The 25,803-nt window shown below is 37.6% G+C and overlaps 1 protein-coding gene across 2 annotated transcripts in view; it reads left to right on the top strand.

The window, feature by feature from the left end:
• ANO3 (anoctamin 3) overlaps positions 1-25,803 on the top strand; it is a 200,765-nt gene that overhangs the window by 101,422 nt on the left and 73,540 nt on the right. For both annotated transcript variants that reach the window (XM_065683383.1, XM_065683384.1), the window contains exons 2-3: positions 18,177-18,389; positions 18,931-19,002. In XM_065683383.1, the coding sequence (XP_065539455.1) occupies positions 18,177-18,389; positions 18,931-19,002 (285 nt within the window). The remainder of the gene's footprint in view (positions 1-18,176; positions 18,390-18,930; positions 19,003-25,803) is intronic.

The following is a 25,803-nucleotide window of genomic DNA, read 5'->3' as shown; positions in this document are numbered from 1 at the left end:
TTAAACTATTTGATCTTCTCAGGGCAGGGTGAATTAAGCTTTACCCATGCCAGTAATCATCCATTTTTTAAAAATTGCTGGTTTAACTTTAATGGAAATAAAAAAAGACAGCACAAGTAATCCAGTCATGGGAAGATGAAGAGTGAAAAATGACAGCAGTTTTTCTCTGGTTTTGTTTGGTTTTGGTTTTTTGGTTTGTTTTTTTTGGATGTGAACCATGTTGCTAAGTGTATGCTCTAGTCATCGTTAACAGGTTTCACCTCTAAATATTTTATAAAGGACATTGTAGATTGCCTTCCTCCTGCACAGCACTTAGCTTCTAAATTATCTTATAAATCATATATTGTGTATCTTGGCTTGAAGATTACTAATTCCGATGACAGCAAAATTGAAACATTGTCTGTTAAGATAACCTTAACATTTCTGAAGGCAAAACTGACAGCTTTAAGTATATGTGTCTTAACAAAATTTACATTATATGAATGTGGGAGTAGGATTGTAGTATTTCAGTAGCGTGATCTACTCCGATTCTGGCTGGTTTTCAGACAGTTATCTAAAGCCCTTCTATACGTGAAGTACAGTGTACAATGACTGAAGGTTTAATCCTTACTTCATTGATCACATGATTAAATTTACAGTGACCTTTATTTTTTCACCAGTAAATACTTAGTATATGTAGGCTTTGAATCAGGTTTTTATGCAAAGAGGACTGTAATAATTCTCCACTCATCGGAGATTGTCTATCAAGCCAGTGACAGACATGTAAGAAACCTAATTTTTCTGATCCTGAACCCTTATCTTCTCATATCTGCAGTTAAGTAATGGGTAACAAAATTTCAGTTTATGTGTTCGTTTAAAATATTCAGAGTATGATATCAGTTATATCAGTATGACTCACTGGTTTTGCTCTTTCAGCATATATGGATGATTTCCTTTAATTGAGTTTACTCTTCATATACTTGAGAAGTTTTTCTTGCATCACCAAATAAATCCTGGTGTTTCCTGGTCTCAGCTCTAGATACATTTTTTGTACTTGCGTTATATGTTCATTATCACAGACATATTTAGAGGCATTTTGAAATGCATATGACTGTGTAAATACATATTAAAAGTCTACACAAAGAGCTTTGAAGCCATTACTGTCACTTTTGTAGATAAGTACTTAGGCATTCTTAAATCCAGGGATTATTTGACTGCTTCACATGTTGAACCATTAAATCCTTATGTGAAACGCAATATGAAATTTTTGGTGATTGTGGATTAGCTTATCACAGAGTTTAGCAGTGAACTCATCTGTCCTCATTGACAGTAGAAGTGAACTATTAAGTTAAGCAAACAGGAAGGCTTGCTCGTTCTCAGCTATGGAGCAAGAAAATAAAGAGCAAACCCATCCAGTTCTTAAAAGCTCTACTGAGAGGTTGTTCCATAGCTTCCCTTCTGAAAGAGTTAAAAGCCTCTAGCACAGTTTTGGTTGCTGAGATAAAGCCTGCAAGGCTGTGAATCCTAATGGAATTATTGTAAAAACTAGGCCATCTGCAGGAGTGACTTTGCTTACATCAAACCTTTAAAAGCACCATGTGAGAAATCTGCAGGGATGGGTTCTTCCGGTTCATCCAGTCTTTTTTATTTCTCAGAATTGTGTTGACTAGTGTATTTTTTGTAGTTTTGAGTACCAGAGGCTGGAGAAGAACTTTCCCGAGTCATCTGTTGAAGGCAACTTAAAAATAATATGATTTTACCTTAACATGCACAGTAAAGGGAAACTAGGAGATGTGATTTCAATTCAACAATGTGTTGCATTGAAACCAACAAGTTTGATGTCTTAACGCAGAAACAGCTCTTAAAAGATTATAATAGTTGATAGGGAAATTACTATGAACATAATTTATAATAGCTGATTTTTTTTGCTTATTGTATTTAATATAATGCTGTGTTAACTCTAATTCAGTTATTACTCGAATTCCTTTCACATGTCATTACTAGTCTTTTTTTGTAGACTGTGCAGTGCTACTCGGTTCAGAAATGCTAGAACATAAATTGCATTAATTGCAGGCGTTGTATAGCACATCCTGTTGTATTTAAGCAGCTCTCCTGAGATTGGCTGCAAAAGAGCCCACAAATTCAAGGAACATGATGCAAACACTCCTGAAGGATGCTGAGGTCCGAGCTGCTGTTGGCGCACTGAAGAAGATGAGCATCAAGCCTTCAGACAGAACTGCAGAGTCTCCTGCACGTGGCTGTCATGGCATAGGGCTGAAAGCGTTCTCTTGAGGTCACTAGGCCATTCCTCATCCACAAGTTAGGATTATTATATTTTTTTCTAAGAGATTTGGTTTTAACCTTTTCTAAAACAAGAAAAAAAACGAGTTTTTAAAAAAGCATCTATTTTAGGGCTAGCCAACTGTATCTGTTAAGAAGTTTTTCCTAGTAACTCAGTTGGTTTTCTTGGAGTTTGAGCTCATTACTGTTTTCCCTAACTGCTGTGGACAGGGAGAACAATTGGCTTCCGTCTCAAATACATAACTGCTTATGTATTTGAAGACTGTGGTCGTGTCTGTCTCCATTCTTTTCTTGACCAAACAACCCCAGTTTGTTCAACCCCTTTTCATCGGGCATGTGTGCTAACACTAATTCCATCCTGTATGCTCCCTTGGACACTAAGTGATCCATTTCTCCTTTATAAAATGAAATGCTAAATATTTCAATATATTTATCCTGTCATACCTTTTAAGTGAAAAAGGCCACTGTTTTAACATTTGTTCATAGTAGCTGTCAACTGCTTTTGAATCCACGCTATGAGTTTTGAATAGTCTCTGAAATCACAATTCCGGATAAGGTGTAATCAAAAGCATTACTAAATCAAGGTAGAGGATATAGAATATGCTTGTGTCCATCCATGAGGGCTGTTATTCAGTTTTAGGAAGAAATAGGGTTAGTATGATCAGATTTGTCCCTGGAAAATACGTACTGGTATCTACTTGTCTTTCTGCGTTCCTTCTAGGTTGGGTGTGCTTCGGGTGTCCTGGTGTAGTGGAATATGTCCCTGCCTGTGGCAGGGGGTTAGAACTAGATGGGCTTTAAGGTCCCTTCCAACCCAAACCATTCTAGGATTCTGTGATTCTGGTCAGAAATATTCAACAACTACAGATCTTTGCTATCTGAAGAAGTTATGGAAAATAATTAACTTAAGCAAGCCTTCCCTCAGAGAATTGTGTTCTCTTTGCGACCAGTGTTTGTATTCATGGTGCTCATGGTATTTCCAGGGAATTTTAATCAGCATTCTTTTTTCAGCCTCTTTTCAGACTGCAATCGTCTGCCTTTCCCCCATCATGCATTCTTCCTGAGTGCCAGCACTATGCTTTCAGCTTCTTATCACACAGCTCCGCAGCACGTCTCAATAAAGCAGGACAAAAGGGCTACAGCATGCCTGAATTGGTAGTGCGCAACCTTAAAAATGTGGAGGGTAGAGGGGATGAAGCGCATGGATTTGTACAAGTTATTCAGCATACACTAGAGATTTTTTGGACTTTTTACTTTGACCAAACGTGGGAGTGTTTTTCTGCACATTTAAAAAGCAAGGCTTTTGTAAATTCATATATCCCATTCTAAAACATGTGGGCAAGATAGCTCTTCAGTGAAAATGTCAGAACTCTTTTTAGCATTAGCAAACTTTTTCTTCCCAATATTTTTGAAACAGCTGAAGCACTTTTTTAATTTTATTGAAACTGACCAAAAAAAAAAAAAAAAAAAGAAAAAAGCCTGGGGCACATGCGTGTAGTCAAAATGGATGAAGTCAGTCAAAATTTGATAAAACTTAAAAATGGAGATTCTTTGCTGTTAAACTTATAGGAGTTTTTAGGCACTGATTTATTTTGTATTGGTGTATTTTGTAATTTACCTCTGATGTTGGAATATGTTGGAAAAATACACATACCATTGCTGCTATTTACTGCAATTGTGAGAGGAGCAGCTATGTAACAGTGCAAGAAGGATAATGAGAAGATATCTATAGAATCGGAGAATCACAGAATGATTTGGCTTGGAAAGGACATTAAAGCTCATCCAGTTCCAACTCCCTGCCATGGGCAGGGACACCTTCCACTAGACCAGGTTGCTGCAAGTCCCGTCTAACTTGGCCTTGAATACTGCCAGGGATGGGGCAGCCACAGCTTCTCTGGGCAACCTGTGCCAGTGTCTCACCACCCTCATGAAGATCTTCTTCCTGTTATCTAATTTCTAAATATTAGAAGTAATATTTTTACTTCTGCAGTATTCAGTAGCAAGCTGTCGCTTAGAGTTGTCAGCAAATTCTGCAAGACAGGGCAGAGTTGCAACTGGTGTGGGTTGCTCTAGCAGAGTCTCATAAATATTTTGTGACCTTCAAGCTGCAGTTGTTATTACAATAAACTTTGGAGGGACCATTTAGCAAAGAATATCAATGTTATATTCAGTAGATGAGTAATGTAATTATAATCTGGGTACATTTTTTCTCTGATGATTATTTTGGTGAACATTTTAGGTTTACATAATTAGGTTCTGACGCTAGTCTGGACTAAGAAAAGTGCTTGCACCATAACTACACACATCAAAGAGTATACACTTATTCATTTCCTATAGTTTCCAAATGTTTAGAACTGAGTAATGATGCACTAACTTCACAGAATCACATGGCTAAGCTCTTTGCTCTTGCTGTGGTGGCCAAGTCACTGAGCATGTGAGGAGAGATGGGTAAGGTACAGCACCCTACAGAAAACACATAGACCCTTTCATCTGCCTACACAGTATAAATCCCAAATCAGTGAAGAAGTTCTAGAAAGGTTCCTTGTCTTCCTTACACATAAAGTAATTTAGAAAAGTGACAGGGTAATTAGTATACAAGAGTGGAGAAGTGTGAATCCTCTTTATTGTATTAGTGTAGTGTTCAAATAACAGACTTCAGTTTCAGTATCTTTAAAAATAACTTGCTGTATCCTTGTTCATGCTCACTAGGTTAAGCTTTTATTCAAAATACCCACATGTGTTATAGTCTCTTAGAAATACCTACTTAAACGGTGTGTTTATTTGGAACGTCTTTTAACTTGTAATTAGATTTAACTATATATTTGTAATTCCATTGCCATAGTATGCCCACAGGGATGAAATTATAAGCAGTAAATTTGTATGCACCTTTTTTTTAACGGCAACAAATTTCTGTTACGCTATAGATATTAATATAGTTTTATTGGCAGACACCTATGCTGCCATAGATAATCTAGAAAATAAAGTGTGTATGCTCTTTCATTACCCCTTGCAAAAATTAAAACTACTATGATTTATTTATCTGTTTATTTTTAATAATAAATAGTTTAGCCTTTCCCACATTCAGCGACAGAAGAAAAGCTTGGTGGAAAGAGAAGTTGAAATGGTAATAAGTAGTTTATAACTGAGGTAATAGCTATAGGTTAAATTTAGAATTCTTTCTGGAATTAGAAGCAGAATAGAAAAAAAGGATGAAGAAGGAATTAGAAGGATGAGAGTTCAAAGATCTGACAGGGAAAACTGACTAATTGCGCAATTGTAAAGCACAGGTTGTATCAAACCTATGAACTTAAGAATTGGTTATTTGTATTCCTTTATCCTGTATTTAAACTTGTCATTACACTTTTTCAGTAAGATGTTGTCATACTGGCTTGGGGATATCTTTCAGTCATATGGATTGGTTCTTTTCTGTGATCTGGGGGTTTGTTACTTGGTTGATTTGGGGTTTTTTTGCTTGCTTGGTTTTTATGAACCTGACTGAATTTTTTTTGATGAGGAGTTCCACCTGGAATGGAATGGCTCCCTTGGAGAAGGAAGAAGGGCATATAAAGCTCTCCAAATTATTTCTTCAGTACTGTCTGACTTACTGTTCCTAACTTTTTTGTAAAACTATCTCAATCTAAACAGCATATTAATACTATTAGATGATTTCTTTTATCTCCTTTTGGTTTACTTGGATACTGCTTGAGTGAGCCCAGAGGAGGCCTCAAAGATGCTGTAAGGGCTGGAGCACCTCTGCTATGGAGACAGGCTGAAAGAGCTGGGCTTTTTCAGCCTGGAGAATAGAAGACTCCGTGGAGACTTTAGAGCAGCTTCCAGTGCCTAAAGGGGCTACAAGAAACAGGTAGGGGCTTTGGACGAGGGCATGTAGGGACAAGGAAAGGGCATCTGGCTTTAAACTGACAGAGGGGAGATTGAGATGAGGTCTTAGGAAGTTCTTCCCTGTGAGGGTGGTGAGGCCCTGGCACAGGTTGCCCAGAGAAGCTGTGGCTGCCCCATCCCTGGCAGTGTTCAAGGCCAGGTTAGATGGGGCTTGGAGCAACCTGGTCTAGTGGAAGGTGTCCCTGCCCATGGCAGGGGCTTGGAACTGGATGAGCTTTAAGGTTCCTTCCAACCCAAATCAGTCTGGGATTCTATGATACTGCGCTTTAGGTTGTATGTTTACTTTGGACCATTTTATGCCTCCTTAAGGAGCCCTACATCCACAAAAGTGAGAATGCTTTTTCTCACAATAATTGCAGGTATTATGATATAGTACTGTAGTATTATATCAAATTCAGTATTCCCTTCAGCACATGTTTATGATTTTTAACCATTGAGGTCGGATTTATATTTGCACTCAAATAGCAACAGCTGGTTTTATGCTGCAGTGTTTTATCCTCTGTGTCTTAGTGAAGTACACAAAATAACATGGCCTGCTAATATACTGTGCCTTTTGTTTTACCTGAACACCTTTATTGTTGCATCAGTTATAACCTGAATTAGGTCATAGGACTCTGCTTCTAACTTGTTGACTTCTAATCTGACCAACCATGACAGCATACAGAAGGTGAATGAAGACATTTAACAATTCATCTTTCTCATAAAGGAGCGAATTGCTATCAGATCTTTCATCACCTGAGGTGAAAAGGAAATGGAGCCACTTGGATGTGCGAGTGAGAGAAAGAACTACCATTTCGAGTTTTACGCCTTGGACTGTTCACTCCAGTTGTTGGCTCTTTACTTTGGCTAGCAAATACTATAATCTGACTCAAAACCCTTGGTGCCTATTCATTTTGTGCTTGGTGCATTTAAGCCCTATATTGCTCTATTAAAAGGCAATAATGCACTTTGTCTTTTTCTGTAACCTCATTATGTTGTTGCTAAATCAACTCTAATTATAGAGCCGGTCTCCTGAGGCTGCTGCGAGGAAGCATTTTCTGAAGAATTCCAAGAACAAGGCCCAGGGAATAGGCTACTTTGATGATACGACCTTCCAGAGATTTCCTGTTTTATTGGGTTTGGGGCAGAAAAGACATTATTTTGTTGGATTTCTAATGTTTTCTGGTAGATATGTTTATAACTACTTTGGAAGTCCTCCAGGCTAATCAGCAGCTTTCTGAAGCCTTTTAATTCCCATGTTCAATTCTGTGCAAAAATATTTTGCTTTATTTGCATTCAAGTATTATTGATTAGTCAGGGGCCAATTTACTTCTATTGAAATTGAAGTGTAAGTTAGATAAGACCAAGTATTAATGGAGGTAAACTTTATAAAGGTGTTGCATAAAGTTTTAGAATTAAACCACTATTTAAAGCTATTCATTTAACTTTGCTTTCAATGGCCAGTAGGCCCCCTTGACAAAAAAGGTTCACTCTGCTTGTCTGAACTCTGAAACTGTATTTCTCCCACCTTTGCCAAGAAAGATCAAATGTATTAGCTGTTATCTGCAAATCAGACACTTAAAAATGCTTCGGGTACATCTCAACAATATGGGTAATGTCAGGAAAGTATAATCTTGTTTCAGCTCAAAGTTTTGTACAGAATGAACAGTACTCTGTAATATGTTAAATTTAGTATGAGTCCTACATTCCTGGTGATGTACTAAACACAACATTTTGTATTCAATGTGAATACAGGTTTTATGGAGAGGGGGAAAAAAAATTCATTTCCATTTTGATGATCTTCAAAATCCATAAACTAAAATTTGTTTCATTAAAAGTAGGTTCCTTGTGGGGAAGATAAGAAAATGAAGTCTCAAAGCAGTTCTCAGATACAAAGATAGCATAGTTTTGAGGCTTTCATTTATTCATCAAGTAAATAGGGTGAAACAGTAAAAGATGAGGATGTACAAACCACTCTTTTGAAGAGGTAGCTGGATCATGTTGATTCCAAAGTAGGTAATGCAGCTGTACTAAGGTGGGAATGCTAACAGTTTTCCTGAGTGTACATGGCAGTCCACACCATACATGGTCTAAAAGACTTCAAGTAAGAGCTACTGGGGCCTACACATTTACCTGTAACAAAGACTTACTTTTTTTGTAATTCTGCAAGCATAATTTATAATAGGACTGCTTAGGGATCTTAGGGAGATGAATATTTTTATTACCCTCCAAATCAGATTTCCAGTTATGTTTCAATACAGTGATTTTTAAGTACTGGCATCTTAATGATTGACTTCTATAATTTGGGACAACTTTCCTACATTTTGTAGCAATACACTTTTGAATTGCAAATGAAAATATGTTGATGCCTCCTTTTTTTCTATTTTATTTCCCTCATCCTGTGAGTTCCTGACATATTTTTATCAAGGTAAAGCTGTTTAAAGGAACAGACCTAATTTTAATTTTACAGCTGATCATTACAGGAATTATCCTGATAGGCACTGTTTGGTAGCAAGGCCAACCTCTTGCTGTATTTAGAAGGAGAGGTTTGTGCAGGTTGCATGCAGTTTTTTAATTCCAGTGGTTGAATATCCTTCTGCGTCCACAAGGAAATAGATCTTGGCTACACTGGCCTGAGTGCAAGAGGTATACAGATGCCCCATCCCTGAAGACATTCAAGGCCAGTCTGAATGTGGTTCTGGCAACCTGATGTAGTTGAAGATGTCTCTGCTCATTGCAGGGGGGTTGGATTAGATGGCCTTTGAAGGTCCCTTCCAACCCAAACTATTCTATGTTTCTGTGATAATAGAAGAAACAGTTTCTCATTCTCTGTGAAAATGCCACAGTAGGTCTCTGCTTGAGGGTTTGGTTGGTTGGTGGTTGCTTACTCTGCATTTGGTATCATTATGAGAAAAATAAGGCCATGACTGTTGGAAAAGAGTTTGCAATCAAAGTTGCAGAAACAGAATCCTGTTTGCAAACAGAACTTAAATGGGAGGAATGTCTCCAATGTTCTTTAATTCTTTTGGTTTCTTGCAGTATTGGCTTCCTTCCCCTGGCACAAAGTGAAAATGCCTGGGTGAAGATGGTATCGCTATGGTCTAAAGAGAGTTCCAGGTTAATGGAGATATCAAATGCCAACCCAAGCATGAATGTAAAACTTAACTTGTGAATCACTTTTCCTAATTTTTTCTTTTCCAGTGGAGTCCTCTAGGGATCATTTTTAACCCTAGCTGGTATTTTTAGAGGTGACCTGGAAGTATATATAAAATCATCATTGCACTAGCGTGCAGAGGTCATGAGGACTGAATCTATAACTAAATTGAGTGCTGGCCAACAATAAGGATTTCAGTACAGAAATTGGAGACATTTCCTGGGAAACAGTGTCTCAGAAAGGGATTTTTATTTTTGCAAGGGGCAGCAGCTATTTATAAAAGAAAATCACCATCCATGGAAGGCCTGTAGACAGAAGGGCTAATGTCACTTTTAAGCCTATGTGTTTACTGTTGTTACAGTGCTGTTGGAAAGATAAGTGCTGCTCTTCTGTTAAGTCAAGAAAAAAGGCTGAAATATTAATGGGGTTCCATTACGCTTTTCTTATAGTGCTATACAGAAATTGTTCCTTCTAAATAGCTCATCAGAAAAATAATTAAAAAGAAGGGGGGCTGCAATCTGGTTACAAAACCTATAGCTATCTAAATAAGTAAAGTATAGCTTTCTATTTCTTAATGTAATGGGTAAAGTACTATAAAATAAAAAACGAGAAACTGAAGCTTGCTAATTGAACTAACCATGTATTTAAGTGCCAGTGTGTGTGTTTTCTTGGAGGACTTTCAGATAATCTCACCAATTCCTTTCCCTTACTTTAGCTGTACTTCTGGATTGAAAGTTATTTCTCACATTTCTAACTTGAGAGGAAAAAAAAAAGCTAGTATGAGTATAGCCTTTACAATTTATTTGATTGTTTATGTTCATCTTCTCACAATACTTAAAAAGGTTGAAGTAAGATCATGGTATTTAATGGCAGCAGTCTTCAAAGGCATGATTGGTATTAAACCTCGATTATTTCATAAACACCCTCATAAATCAATGCTATTTCTGTGGTGGGATGACACTGAAAAATACCATCACAGTGACTTATTCAAGATTCATTTCTTGAATATGGTAGGAGTTATACTCAACCGAGTTGCTACATTTGAAGCATTTAGTAGCAATAATGTTGGATTCAGTCTAAGGTTAGACTTGATGATCTTAAAAGTCTTTTCTGGCCTAGCTGATTTTATGATTCTGTGTTGACCTGTTCACTACATAATGCAAAAGGCAGTTAAGTGAAAAAATACTCTTAGAAGATTGGGATTCATAAGCTTTCATGATAAACTGATAGTACTAAAGAGAAATAGGGTTCATCTTTGAAGGCCGTTTCCTTCCATGTTTAGTGTGTTGTCTTTCCTGATTTCTTCTCAAGAAAAGGATTGTTTCATTTTCTCCAATTTTGATGAGGCCTTTTAAGTATGTTTGATAATATAATGAGAATAGTTGATGCTGGGGTTGGTTGGTTGGGTTTTTTTCCTTTTCCTGTAAGAATATAAAACAAAGTCAGAAGTTACCCACTCTGATTCTACCTTTTCTATAAAAAAGTAAAGTATGGGTCCATTCCTGACTTAAGCCTAGTACATGGAACTGAATACCCTTTGTGTTTGTTCAGGTATTACAAATAGGTAAGAAAACTTATGCTGTCACTGAAATAATTTATTATTTTTTTCATTAGTAAGTACCTTTTGGTTATGGTTTCTCAGAATTTACTAGGGTAATTGTTTCCTTTTGTAGATTGCAGCTGCCAATCCAAGTAAGCTAATTCTTTTAAGTACCTGTTGCATCTGTTGAGTATTGAAAACTAAATGCTCTTCAAAACTGAGCTGTTTTATACTTGGTAGTGTAGAAATATGTTTTCACATTAAATTTAAATGTCATGAAAACCATTGCAAGCTTTTGTTCATATTTTATGTGATTAAAGATATTCTAATTATGATGATGCTGTTGACAGAAGCATTTGAGATTTACCAGTTTCACAGTCTGTTTAATGCATTTCATGAATGATATTTCATTTTAATTGGTGATGTATAGTACGCAAAGCCAAACGCTTTACAGAAGGGTTTTTTTACAATTAAGAAGGTTTTTTTATCAAGCAAACTTGTGGTGAAATGAGTAGTTGCTTAGACCTGTGTGTTGTTGATATTGTAAAGATTATTGTATATTGTATCTCTACAAAGCTGATGCTGTTGATGTATATAGTAGCTACTACTGTTTCTATGATGTTTGTGCTGGATTAAAGGGGCAGTAGCACCAATCCAACCTTGCTGAGGGCGCATCCAGTGTTGGGTTAACAATGCATGTGGACTAGCTGTCAAACTTTCCTCCTCTAAAATTAGGAGTAAATGCAAGGCAATTTTTCTTTCTTCTTAGTAGTAAATAAGTTGCTGTATCTTTATTTCACAGAATGAGGCAAAGGATAATTTTTTCTTTGTGTTTCTAATGGCTAAAACCTGGAGGTATGTGAGCTGGCTTCATTTAGAGTCTTTCTAGATTGGCCTAATATTGAGTATGCATTAAATGGTGCATACCGATTTAGCAATCAGGAATGCTCCAGCTCCATCTTGCCTGCCTGTTCTGCCAGGAAGCTATGAGAAGATACAGTACAGCTGGCTGTTCTGGCTTTCAGCCATGTAGGGATTTGCCTACATAACGGGAATCCCCAGCTTCCCTTCGGAAAGAGCACTTTCCAAGGCAGAAGTGCTAAAATAAAAGGCAGGATCTCATTAAACCATAAACTTTAACCACCTTTGTCTCCGACATGAGAAATTTCTATGCTCATGCTATACTTATTTCCATACTCCTGCTAAGTGGCAGAGCAGTATTTTGTAAGGAAAGAAGCAACGATCTCAGTTTGAATAGAAAAAAACACGTGAATTCTGTTTTTGCTAGATGGATACATGTGTTGCAGATCAAAATATCCCTGAACAATCAAGGTCTGTGTAGCAAAGTTCTAGTTGGAAAGGCAGAGATTTGAGAAGAGGCTTCTATGGAGAATAGAGGAATATAATTTCAGTAAATCAGTTTAGTGACCTGGTTAATGATGTCAACCACAAGCTGTTTGTGTGCCAGAGCTGGGTAAGGCTTAGCATGCAACAGCAAATGCCACCAAAACTAGCATATCACAGAACTGGTCTCTGACACATGAGCAGAGTAACCTGTTAAATTTGAATCATGAAGGTAGATCATACAACCAGAGCAACAGCAAATGTACTCCAAGGTTACTTTGCTTTGACTCTCTCCAAGCAGAAGCAGCATGGCATTAAGAAATCTGTTTGAAATGGCACAGAGGTACAGTGAGAGTGAGCAACAGGGAGTTATTTTTTTTTTTTTTTTTTTTTTAATGGAGGCACTGCCTCATAAAAGAATTATACTTTTTTTTTTTTAATGTATCACTTAAATTGTTGTTGAAATTGAATGACTGTGTTATTTGGATTTCTGTGAGTTTCTTAGATATTGAAATGATTCATCTTGCTGCACACAGTGACTCCAATACAGATCCAAAAAGCATTCTATTTTAGCAATAATAACAACTATGTGGCATGGTCCGTAATTACCGATGGTGTATCGCTGCTTAATAAATAGATCATTAAAGCCATCCATAACAATTACAAAATAAATATTTTTATGTATTACTTATAATATTCTGTATTACCCATTGCTTTGTCTAGCTATTACAGACTTGATCTAAAAAACATGTCAATTTAGGAATACTTTATAATATTTAATAATAATACTTACATTACAAAGAATACTTCTCTGAAACCTTGCAAGTAGCATAGCAGACCCATTATGTAGCACTGCTCTCTTCTGAACGCAGCATCCTCAGTGCTGTAAGCCCAGTGTCACTGCATGCTCCACTGGCACAGAGTCCATTTCAGTATCAGTAAGAAGTGTAGTTCTTTCTGCTTGTATCTATTTACAGACCTATGGCACCTTCTGAGGCATCAGGAACGTACATTAAACTCCTATTAAATTAACCAGTCTGACCAAGAACAGTTATATTGTGCTGCAGATCTTGAAGTGCTGTCTGAGGTGGACAAATGAAGTTCTGTATTTCTTGATAGAGCAACACTTACATTAAAGCAAAGCATGTTCTGTGAGCTCAGGGGAGCTTTTAAATCAGAGGCTCTTTTAAAGCTCAGCTATTGTAGTTAAATATGGGGAGTATCCTGCTAATCTAAGGATTTGCTTTGTGGACTAATATGTTGAGGTTTAGACAAGAGAAACTTGCTGAGTGGCACAGATTTTGATGGGGAAAATTCCTTGGAAGTTCATGTCACTCCAAGCAGCAGAAATGTTTAGATTACTTTTTTCTAGCACAGTCAGAGAGGTAATATATGTCACTAAAGGACAAAGATTTATAAAATCATGCTGCAGAGTATTTAGTTTCCCTTCACATTGAAACCACAGATTTTTATTTTTATTTTGTGGATTTTTTTTACTCTATGTTGTATGTTTGGTAAAGGTGAATATTAATCTATATATCTAATCTTTGTTTATGTGAATATCCTTGCTCAAAGCTTTCCCAGATATTTTGGGGACTGTGCTTTTGCTTCTGTGGTGCGTTTCCATATAGGTCCCTTTGGCAGTAAGGGCAGCAGTCCCTCAGAAGTAACATTGTGGTGTTCTTGGTGGAACAACTTCAGGCACTTCAACAATAGAGTAGCAAAAATCTCTGACATTAACTTTTGGATTTGTCTGCTGGGTCTGGCTGGGATGGAGCTAGTTGTCTTCACAGCATCCTGTATGGTGGTGTGTTTTGGATCAAAGTGTTGCTAACATCCCAGTGTGTTGGTTGTTTCTGAGCAGTGCTTGCACAGCATTGTAGCCCCTTTTTCCCTCTTCTGCTCCACGGGGAGCAGCTGGGGCTGGGGGAGGACAGAGCCAGGAGAGCTCACCCTAGCTGCCCAGAGGGATGTCCCATGCCATAGAGTATCATGGTCAGCAATAACATTTGAGGGGTGGGGAGGGACTCAGGGCTCCAAGGCTGGATAGGCAACTGTCTGCTTGTGGGAGGTAGTGACAGATTGCCACTGCGTCACTGTTTTGGTTTGGTTTTCCTTGAAACAATCTTTACTTCAGTGTCGTAGTTTAAACCAACGAGCTTTCTCACTCTGCTCTTCCCATTCTCTATCCCCATCTCACCCGGGGGCAGTGAGTGCCTGCATGGTGTTCAGCTGGTGGCTGGGGTCAGCATACCCATGTACAATGCATTTGTCTTTGAAACTGTGTTTCTAGTTTTGTAAACAATTTAAAGCTTAATGAAAAATTAATAATTGCTGCAAATCATGCAGCTAGTCCCTGAATTAGTGAGGGCTGCATGAGACCTTGGTAAATATGTACAAATATGTTTGGTTTTGTTTAAATTTTATTTTCAAGTTGCAACAAGCAATTGCCCAGTGGCAAAGCACTGCTTGCTCAGCTGCCTCATATATAATCACAGAATAGTTAGGGTTGGAAAGGACCCATTACCCCTTGTCCAGTCACTACCGTCCCTAATGAAGAGTCCCTCCCCAGCATCCCTATAGCCCCCCCCTTCAGATACTGGAAGGCTGCTATTAGGTCCCCACGCAGCCTTCTCTTCTCCAGGCTGGACAGCCCCAGCATTCTCAGCCTATCTTCATACGGGAGGTGCTCCAGTCCCCTGATCATCCTCATGGCCCTCCTCTGGACTTGTTCCAACAGTTCCTTGTCCTTTTTATGTTGAGGACACCAGAACTGCACACAATACTCCAGGTGAGGTCTCACAAGAGCAGAGTAGAGGGGCAGGATCACCTCCTTCGACCTGCTGGTCACGCTGCTTTTGGTGCAGCCCAGGATACGGTTGGCTTTCTGGGCTGTGAGAGCACACTGCCGGCTCATGTTCATTTTCTCATCAACCAGCACCCCCAAGTCCTTCTCTGCAGGGCCACTCTGAATCTCTTCTCTGCCCAACCTAGAGCTGTGCCTGGGATTGCTCCAACCCAGGTGTAGGACCTTGCACTTGTCATGGTTGAACTTCATAAGGTTGGCATCAGCCCACCTCACAGGTGTGTCGAGGTCCCTCTGCATGGCATTCTTTCCCTCCAGCATATTAACTAAACCACAAAGCTGGTTTGGGTTGGAAGGGACATTAAAGCTCATCCAGTTCCAAGCCCCTGCCATGGGCAGGGACACCTTCCACTAGGCCAGGTTGCTTCAAGCCCTGTCCAACCTGACCTTGAACACTGCTGGGGGTGAGGCAGCCACAGCTTCTCTGGGCAGCCTGTGCCAGTGCCTCATTACCATCGCAGGGAAGAACTTCTGCCTAACGTCTAAATTTTCTCTCCATTAGTTTAAAGCCATTCCCTCTTGTCCTGTCACTACATGCCCTCGTAATAAGTCCTCAAGATTTCTTGTAGGCCTGCTTAGGTATTGGAAGACTATTATAAGGTCTCCCTGAAGCCTTCTCTTCTCCAGGATGAACAAGCCCAGCTCTTTCAACCTGTCTCCATAGCAGCGGTACTCCAGCCCTTGGAGCATCTTCGGGTCTCCTCTGGTCTCACTCAAGTTGATCCACTTCCTTCACAGGTTCCTCCTGCTCTGCCTGCGGTCTGTCTGCTTGTTCCCTGCTTTACACTATAACTGCACTGACTTAGAAATTTGGGGGGGTTGCCACATGTGCTTCTACAATGTTTTTTATTTAGTTTTGTTGTTGTTTTGTTGGGTTTTTTTGTTTTGTTGGTTTTGGTTTGGGGTTTTGGGGGGATTTTTTTGGGTTTTTTTTGGTTGGGGTTTGTTGTTTTGTTTTTTTTTTTTTTTCCACAGAAGTTACCCAATAGGTAAAAGGTTTAAGATACTTATCTAATAGTGAAGGGGCAGTGAGTTTTGTAGCTTTGAAAGGAAAGTGTAAATATTTAACAGGGTGCAGGAACCTCTCAGGAAGAGATTTAAGTTTTAATAGTGCCTGTAAGCCATCCTTTCTGCCAAATACCAGAATGCAGTGTGAGGCATATTTACTGCAGAGTCACAGTTGCAAATTCATATTGTAGTTCTGTAATAATTATTAAATATTTATTATCTGTCAAATGCAAATGTTTAGAAATATATATATTTGTAATTACTAAAGTTCAATAGTGAGCATATTTATGGGTAATGATAGCTGTGGCCCTTTTTACTGACAGGTTCAAATTACAGTTGTCTGACAAATTCCTGAGATTTGCAGAAGAAATATAAAATGGTATTTAAATGGGATGAATATTGAGAAAATTATCATCTTGAAAGGGTAGTTACATGTTTCTTAATGTAAATAATTAGCACAATCAGAACAGAGACAAACAGTCATACAAACAAAGTGTCCTGGAATTGTGCATACTCTATTGAAAACTGAATCATTTTTAACCACTGTAGCACAATGTCAGGTGATTTAAGGGTTTAAAAATCTTATACTACATTTTAGCAAGAATGCCATAAAATCAGTATTATACCTGCTACACCTACAGTTTGTCATTTCAGTGGAAAAAAAAAAAAATCATATTGCCAGTTTTATGGGTTTTAATTCAATTTCAGTATGTTAATAGAGAATTGTAGAATGGTTTGAGATGGAAAGGACCTTAAAGCTCATCCAGTTCCAAGCCCCTGCCAAAGGCAGGGACACCTCCCACTAGACCAGGTTGCTCCAAGCCCTGTCCAGCCTGTCTTTGAACACTGCAGGGATGGGGCAGCCACAGCTTCTCTGGGCAACCTGTGCCAGGGCCTCACCATCCCTTATAGTAGTAAGTAGCCAAGGTTCTTCTGCAAGTAGCGTTAAGTTCTAGTGTGTGTTAGTGCAGTAATAAAAAACAGTTAACAGAGTCTGAAGGTCAGCAAGAGCTGAACAGAGGAGTAAACTGATCCTTTTTTCTCTGAAAAAAATGACTTTTGATATCAGTTTTTATCTTATTAAAATGTGATGTTATTTACAGTCAAACTTAGATGTGTTAATATTTGTTAATTGGAATTGGGTACTGGAGACCTGTGTAGCTGATGAGCTTACTATATTTTTCCACTAGAAAGCCCATGTGAGAACAGTAAGAATACTCAAAATAATAGTGTTTTTTATGCTAAGTGGGAATATGATGATTTTCAAGGAATAAACTTGACTCACACAGGGAAAAACGAGTACCAGGTTACCTCCTGTTAGCCTTTGATGGATAGTAGAATGGTAAAAAAGCCAAAATCTGCTTGTTTTAATCACGTGTGCATGTTACAATAATATTTTCAATATTCAGGACTTTCTGCAGATTTACATGGGGTCTCTTTTTACGTTTCTGTTCCTTTATGAAATACCTAGTTTCAAGTGAGTGTGTGTATTTGAGTGCCATTAAATTGTTTCTGGTCTACATTTCTGTAGCTTAGTGTAATTAAACTAGTACTAATGAGAACACTTTCATAGTGCTGCAGCTGCAAATGACAGAGTAACTGATACCACACAGCTGACTTGTGCCTCTGTCAGTATCTCGGTATCTGAACCTAAAGCCAGGCAACACACAGGAAAACCCCTGAGTGCCATGAGTCCCAGGAGACAAAACTAGAAACGGTAAATAGGTTTATTAGGACTCACAAACAGCTCCATCTCAGAAGAGAGGGTGTTCATGAATCCTGCAGGAAGCTTCTGAATATCTTTTGCTTGCTTTTGATTGGCTTGTTTGTTGGCTTGTTTGATGGATTTTATTCAATTCTGCTACTGAATTAAGGTTTTGTTTAGCAATAATACTGTGGATGACAGTGCTGTCGTTTGCTTCCAGATGACTATGACATACATATCACAGTTTAGAGCATTTTGAATTCCAACTGTGGGATGTTGATGGAAAGGTAGGTGAAGAATTAAATGGATGAATCACCCTGCGTTTTCATAATTAGCCATCTTTCTTTGCCATTTGCATAATATGGCAGAGCTTAGGTTCTTGTTCTTTTGGCTTTTTCAGGTATGAATACAAGCAAGAGTGAGACAGTGAAAGAGCATCCATTAAAACCATCTCGAAGATCTATGCCATGCCTAGCCCAGAGCCAAACACATCCTCAAAGTCTGAGCAAGCATTCTTCTTTTCTGCAGCCGAATCGTGTGCAGCCACAGCCCCGACCTCAGCCTCTCAGTGCAGGGACATCTACAGCTACAGTGGATGTGGTGTCAGAACGAGGTAGGAGGTTTTTCTCTTTCAGGAGCTTGTTCCAGCCCTGGGAATGAAAGGGATATATGGGAACATGACTTGATGTCCTGTGGTATCTTAAATATAATCTTTCAGAATATAAGGGCATCTGATAAGCTTTGATTTGACTAGATATCTGCAGTTTGTTGGAGAGACCTTTTTGGCATCTAGACAGCTAGAAGAACTATGGTACTAAGCTCTTGAGTGAATCTCTATAATGTTTGAAGTGAGGCTTAAGCTATTCTTTTTTTTCTTTTTTCCCCTTCTTACTGAAAACCAGACAAGAAGGTGCTCCTGTATGTTGCAGAATAGCATAAAGGTTTCTGTAGTTTGTCCAGAAGAGAGAGAATAAATATTAGGCTTTTGGCAGGAAATGTCTTTAAGTATGAAAATGCAGGAGCAGATGCATTCATTCATGAGCAGAATCAGGGAAGAGTAGCATGGAGAGAGTCACTGACAGCTTTAAAAAGTTTAAAACTTTTTTCTTAAAAAATGCACATGAATGCTGATATGAATATTGCATTTATTTCAGCTAAAGTGATGGAGACTTTGGAAAACAACTTGCTTAAGCTGTCTAATACAGAATATGATGATCCGTTTTTAGGTAAGTTTGTGTTTGAACTCAAATAATAATAATAAATTAATGATTCTTTGGTTACACTTGCAGTACTTAAATGTGGAAAGACCATACTTTCCCTCAACTGCCAGGTTTTTGAAAGTGAACACTAAATGTGACTAAAGAAATACATGCTATTTTAGATTTCCTGATACTTTCTCACCTTTTGGACTAATAGTGAATAGAGACTAAAGACAGAGAAGTTGGGTTTTTTTCATACGTTCAGTGTAACCTTTTCTCATAACAATCTTTTCATAATACAGTTACTTAGAATGTCTTTGAATTGGTTGTTATTATTATTTGCTGGTTATTATTCCTGTATAGTCATACTATTCAGTATTGTCATGGCTGCAGTTGCTGTGTTGTTGGTTTTGCTTTATATATTTGTGTATGTTTGCTTTAGATACTCATGTATAAAAAGTGTTCCAGCCTGGCAAAAAACTAAACCTGACAATGCAGAATAGGAGCTGTAATTGGGACATATTTGTACCTTCATTAATGCCATTTTGATGCTTTAATTAAGTCAAAGAAAATAGGAAAGGAGTTAATAGTTCCATCCTTGCAACTGCAAAATGAATCTGTGTATAAAAACACAACTGGTAATTTGCAAGTTCCAAATTTAATTAATTTTGAAATTCCCTGGCCGTTTATTACCCATTGGAGTGAATTACACACAGATACTGCTGCACCTTGTGCAAGTACTGTGAAGGAACTTCTTACTCACAGTCAGTGTAGCATCAAACTAGTAATCAGATCTTCATGCTGAAGGAGAGAGATGTGCTTTCAGAAAGCTATTTCTGCTCATCTCTCACATGTTTTAACATTGATTTTTCTTGACGCCCGAAATACATGCTAGCTAAGAGGTTCTTCAAGGTCTTCCAAAGGGGTTGCAACTGGAAATGTGAGTGAAATTGATAGGTCCTCCAAAACAAAATCAAAAGGTTCCAAAATCATGACACAGACCGAAAATTTGGCATGAAGATTGTTTAAGAAAATCATGTGTCTAAGTAAGGTTCCAGTTGAAGCTACTGCACTCTTTTAGTGTAATTGGTTTCATTTGGTAGGCAAGCACAGGTATCTGAAAATCTCACTGTTTATAATTTCCTTCAGTTTGAGGCTTTTTTATATCCGGTTCTATGTTTTATTGTATTAAACTTCGGTGTGGATGTTTCTCCTTTTCTGACTTCAGCTATGCTCTTTGAAGAGACAGATTTTACCCTGAATCTGGAGGGTTAAAAAAAAAAGGAATCTTGCTGCTTAAACCTTGATCACCAAACAGGTGAAAATGCTGCAGCACTGCTGCTTTTTAGTCAGTACTCTGGCATTTTGATTGAGTTTGCAAAATCGCCTGATTAATGGCTATCATCTTATTAGTAAACCTTTCCAAACTGCTCTCCCGAGAACCTGAAAAGAATGCTGAGTTAAGTGCATGTGGTGAATTCCTAATTAAGCTGCATCATGGAACTGTACATAAAATAGGCCAAATGGCTTTTTCCTCTTCCAGTATTGTGTCTTTAGACAATCTGTTGTCTTGTGAGAAAGGGATTAACAAGCATCATAACAGCAACTTGTGTGGAAAGTTTCTCTTTTGTTTTAGTTGACTGTAGATAAGTCCATGTGTCTGTTTAACTTACAAAGTAAGAAGACAATGTTTTACACCTTTGTTACTGCTAACACAGGCAGATGGGTTCAAGGGTGTTACGGAGTTAAATTCTTTATCCTCTATCAGTTTTAGCTGGTAAGTAGTGTTTCTAGTTTGAAGAATCAGGCAATTCAAGCGAAGTTACATGCATTGAGGTTCTGTAACATATTTACATGAGCTATGAGGTTTCAGATGGAATGCTTGGTGTTAGCCAAAGCTTCGTGGAAATTTCCGCTTATTGAAGGTTACGATCGGGGCTTTTTGATTTACCTCGGTGGAAGTCACCTACTGCTTGGATCTGGACATTAAGTAACACATTATTCCTTCCATTTCTCAAAGTGGTCATAGAATTTGGTGTTCAGTCCAGAGCAAAAATCATGTTGTTGCTTCTACTTCCTTGAAAGTGTTTTTTTCCTGTATATTTGCATTATGGAAGAGTGTAAAGTTCTGGTTAAAGTGACCTTTGTCACTTGTTGGGACTTGAGTTCACAAATAAGATTGGAGTTGCCACTTCACCAAAGAATGTTAATCCCTCCAGCTCTACTGCAGTTTATTTTAATATTTTTACTTATCAAATGAGTGAAAGATTCCTGCTTTTTGACTGTTAAGAAAATGTCTTTTTACCTATGGAATATGCCAGCTAACCAATATAATGTAATTAGTGAATAGCTAATTACAGTGAATTTATTCATGACAACTCAACACAATCATTTTTGTCAGCTTATATAGCTGCAAGTAACTAGCCAAATCCTATAAAGCATACACGTGGGGGAATTTTCTGAATAAGCTTTTTTGATGAGAACACTCCAGTTTTTTCAAGACCTTTTCAGGATTATTTATACAAGGCTAGGAGGGGGGGCAGGATTTCTGCCATGGGTGAGACCACTGCAGAGCAACCAGTACCCTTCCACTGAAGCTGTGTTAGGAAAGAGAGAGACTAAGGTTTGTTCCAGTTACTGAATTGTACAGAAAAGACCATCTTCATAACATGAAGTTACAGACTGTCTTGAGGCAATACTTGAATTTTTTTCCTGAAAGATGCCAGAAGTTTTTGTTCTAGTATGAAATGTCAAGACTTCAGAGCAATTTTCATAGGCACAGTAGAAGTATTTCTTGTTTAGGTGTATAGTCTTTGATGCCAGATGTCAAAGATGATGCTGATGTGAGACGACAGAGGCATCCAGGCTACGTATCAGTGTAGTATTTTAGGTAACAAGAATATACCTGGGATACAGGAATTACTTGGACTACTCTCTCATGTTGATGCAATAGTCACAAATACCTAAAAGGCATATATTTAGCAAAATAGGAAAAATGTTCTTTGTACTTTCTTAGAATTGTTAGGATCTCTTAAGAAGCAAATACATGAAAAATTAAAATACTTCTGTTGTATTTGTGGATATGTGTAAATTCGTGTTACACAAGAATCTGGATGTTAAATTCTGAACTCATTTGTGCAACAGTATAATTCCAGTGTCATCCACTTTTAATACATTAGACAGTCACACCAATGACACTCGGAGATCTGACATTCGTTCTGTCAAAGGGAATTCAACCTTATATTTTTCAAAGTTTTTTGCCTGTGGATACTTGCTTAAAAACATCAGTGAATAACATAGATGCATATTTATATTACATTTTGTTTTTACTGTACTTTATTTTTCTTCTGAAAGGCATGCCCAGCAATTACTTTGGTTGTACCAGGTTTTAAATGAAAAAACTTTAACTTCAGTTGCTAAACTTGTATCTTTCCTGGAGCTACCAATAATAGCTAATGGCTTTAGTTGTAGCTGGAAAAAGGAAGTGGGGAATAATTTGTTCCTAGGAGCCACATAGTAGCTACAGAGAGTCACCTTAATAAAAAATTGTTTTCCTCTAGAACTTTTTTTTATATAAATTCTAGCAGCATAAAAGAATTTGGCATACATTAAAGTTAATTAATGTGTTAGATAATCTACGAGCTGCTCCACTGGTATATGCACACTTCTGTGCGCACACGCATGTATGAAGAAGCATTAATTGGTATATTTTAAAAACAATGCTTTATTTCCCCTGAAGGCTGTCATATGCATAAAGGGAGAGAACCTTATCTTTGAACGATCCCAGAACTGGCTGGCCATCTTTTCTAAAAGAAATCCGAATGTAAGCAATTTTGATGAAGGTTATTTGTTGTTTGAAGGTTATATGAAAGTTAGTTGAAAAGTCCTCTTTAGTAATCTCTGTTAAAATTATAGGAAGTGCTTACAACATACCTTTTTGGAGTTTTGAGTTTGCTTTAGAAATCAATTGAATGATTTTAAAAGAATTTAGCAGTTTTTCATTGAAGTACTCGAGTTAAGCTGATGCGAATTTACATTATTTGCAGGAGAGTTTGCTTTACTTTATTTCAGTAATAACTCATGTCTTCTAGGAAGAGAACTTTTTTTCCTGCCACAACTGAGATAAATGCTCTCTTCTAATGCATGGTGCAGGTGAAAAGGAACTGTCTAAGGTGTAAAAGCTCACAAAACCAGTAAATAATACATCACTGAATGGTCTGATCTTTTCTCGAATTACCCTTTGGATTTAGCAAAAGGATTAGAAGGACAGTGGCAGTATTCAGACTGATACATTACATGTTTTTCCATTTACTATGTCCCCTTCTGTTGTTAAAATTACTATCATTGGTGTTGCCAGGTTTCTTTTCTTTTTTTTTTTTTACGTTCAGTTTCAGGCACTGTGAGATTTACAAAAGGGATTTCTTATTATAATTCAGATTAATCATAGAATCACAGACTGGTTTGGGTTGGAAAGGACCTTAAAGCTCGTTTAATTCCAACCCCCTGCGATGGGCAGGGACACCTTCCACTTCCTCTGAGAAACCTGTGCCAGCACCTCACCACCCTCACAGGCAATAACTTCTTCCTAATTAATGCCTTTAAAAGTCCATTTTATCACATACATGGTTGGAATTAGATGAACTTAAGGTCCATTCCAACCCTAACCATTCTGTGATTCTGTGCCTGAGGCATCGAGATTTCTCAGGAGTTAAGCCATATTGGAAATCCATTTAGACCAGGAGAATGACTTGCGAATCTGATTGATAATCTGCTTGTTAACTTAAAAATCCAATTTGCTCATACTAAAAAAAGTAAGTATAGAAGTAGCTTTCTGCATGTGGAAGTAGCTTTCTGCATGTGGAAGTAGCTTTCTGCAGACCCTACAATCAGAAATTAGAGAATCTGCCCTAATTGTTAGGCTGAAATATTTAATTTCAGATAAGATGTAAAAAAAGAGTAATGCCTAATATAACCAATACAAATTGACATTCAGGTTTTAGATATGAGTTTCTGATTTTAAGTTATTTGACAAATAAACATTCATTAGCAAATAAATCAAAATAATTAAATTATTCTTTTTTCAGTTCTGTTTTTTTTTTATTTTGTGAATTAGGTTAATTATGAGGGATTTATGCATAGCAGCTAATCCTTCTTAACATGAAATTAAATCCTTCCTACATAGGAACTTGATCATGAATGATGTAGTTCGTAATATTTCTATAGCCTTGTAGTCTTCATGTGTTTTGATTCTAATTATTACAAAGCTTATGTATAAGAAATGCCCTTAATTTAATGCTATGGTGCAACATTGTGAACTGAGAAGTTAAGACCTGAATCAAAATTAACAATCCAACAAAGTGTCAGCATGACTGCATGATAAAAACTTTCATCTTTTAATTACAGAAGACCTTGAAAGTGAATTTTAGTTAAGTGATGTTATGATAAACCGAAATGGACAGAATTACCTATGCAATACATACAATATTGACATGAAAGGAGGGGCTGAAAAATCACAGAGGATATGACTCAAGAAAGCCAGGTTCAGTTTCTGCTTTGACAGAAATGTGATGTTTCCATTGTGACTCTTAGAATCATTTGTTCAGAAGCTTGTGTTCCTTAGGCAATACCTGCGAAGGTAAGGGCTGTCACATCTCTTCTGTGTTGTGAGATGGCTGAAAAGCTGCATTAGGTCAGTTTTTCCTATACGTGGTCTGTGAGGGAATTCTCCATCTTCCATATTAGAGCTTGTTCCTGCCTGTAGAGCTGGCAACATGGCTGGAAAAGCTGTGATCTGTTATGAACATAGTGCTTGCCAAAACATAGGAAGGATTAGTCTTTGGAGTTAATATTGAGGTTCAAAATATCAAAGAGCTTTAGGCATTTAATCTGCCTGTTGCGATTCTGTACACCCTCTTAACTCCTCCAAACAGCCATAATACCTGACTCCCCTTTTTAAAAAATTAGAAATACTCTGTATAATTGTTATCACTGTCTGAAAAGTCATGAGAAATTGTACATTAAGAAAGCTCTGCGCTTGTCTGTTATGGTAGTTTTTTGGTATCTAAACACACATACATAGGTAACTGAAAAACCTTTCATGTTATGCATATAATGTAGTATTCCAGGTACACAGCAGAATAAAATAAGATGTGAATCCATCACAATGCCACTTATCCAGGTGTGATATCCTGTGATATCCTTTTCCAGGTTATTTGCTGTTTCTAGAACTAAAATTAGGACAAAAGGGGATTAATTTATTGACCAATAATTTCTTCTTACGAAAGCTTTTCAAGGCCCATTTGCAAATGTGTAAAGCCTTAAAGAAGTGAGTCAGGAGTCATCATATCAGTGTGAAACAGAAACTATTTAGGAATAATCTTAATACTAATGCACATACACATTGCAGTTGAGGAATAACTGGCACAGAAAAGCAAGTATCTGAAATATATTGATGGATTGCATGTTACGGGTGCTTTCTTCCTCTAACTGTTATAAATAAAATGCACTCTTGGCCCTTTAGGCAAGTATGATGGAAAGAATTGTAGGCAAGCATTTAAGACCCCAAAATGGAAATGCGAAGTGTGGACCTAGAAATCAATATTTAAACAAAGTGCTTCTGCATGGTGAAGTAAAAGACTCCCAGAACTGAAAGTCTCTACTACATTTTATCCTGCAAGTGCCCTTAGGGCAAATCTTAATGTCATGTATCAAGCATAGCAAAATTGTATGTCAGCAAGTGGAGATAGGTTTTTGTGATGTATGAAGGCTGAAGTCACTCATCATGTCTCCATATTACAAGATAGCAAAACAAAGCAGCTACTGGGATGG

Source organism: Lathamus discolor, chromosome 6, assembly GCF_037157495.1.
Source record: "Lathamus discolor isolate bLatDis1 chromosome 6, bLatDis1.hap1, whole genome shotgun sequence".
In the NCBI taxonomy this organism is placed as follows: Eukaryota; Metazoa; Chordata; class Aves; order Psittaciformes; family Psittacidae; genus Lathamus; species Lathamus discolor.
The sequence above is the reverse complement of the archived record's forward strand: the minus strand, read 5'-3'. Positions and strand labels throughout refer to the sequence as shown.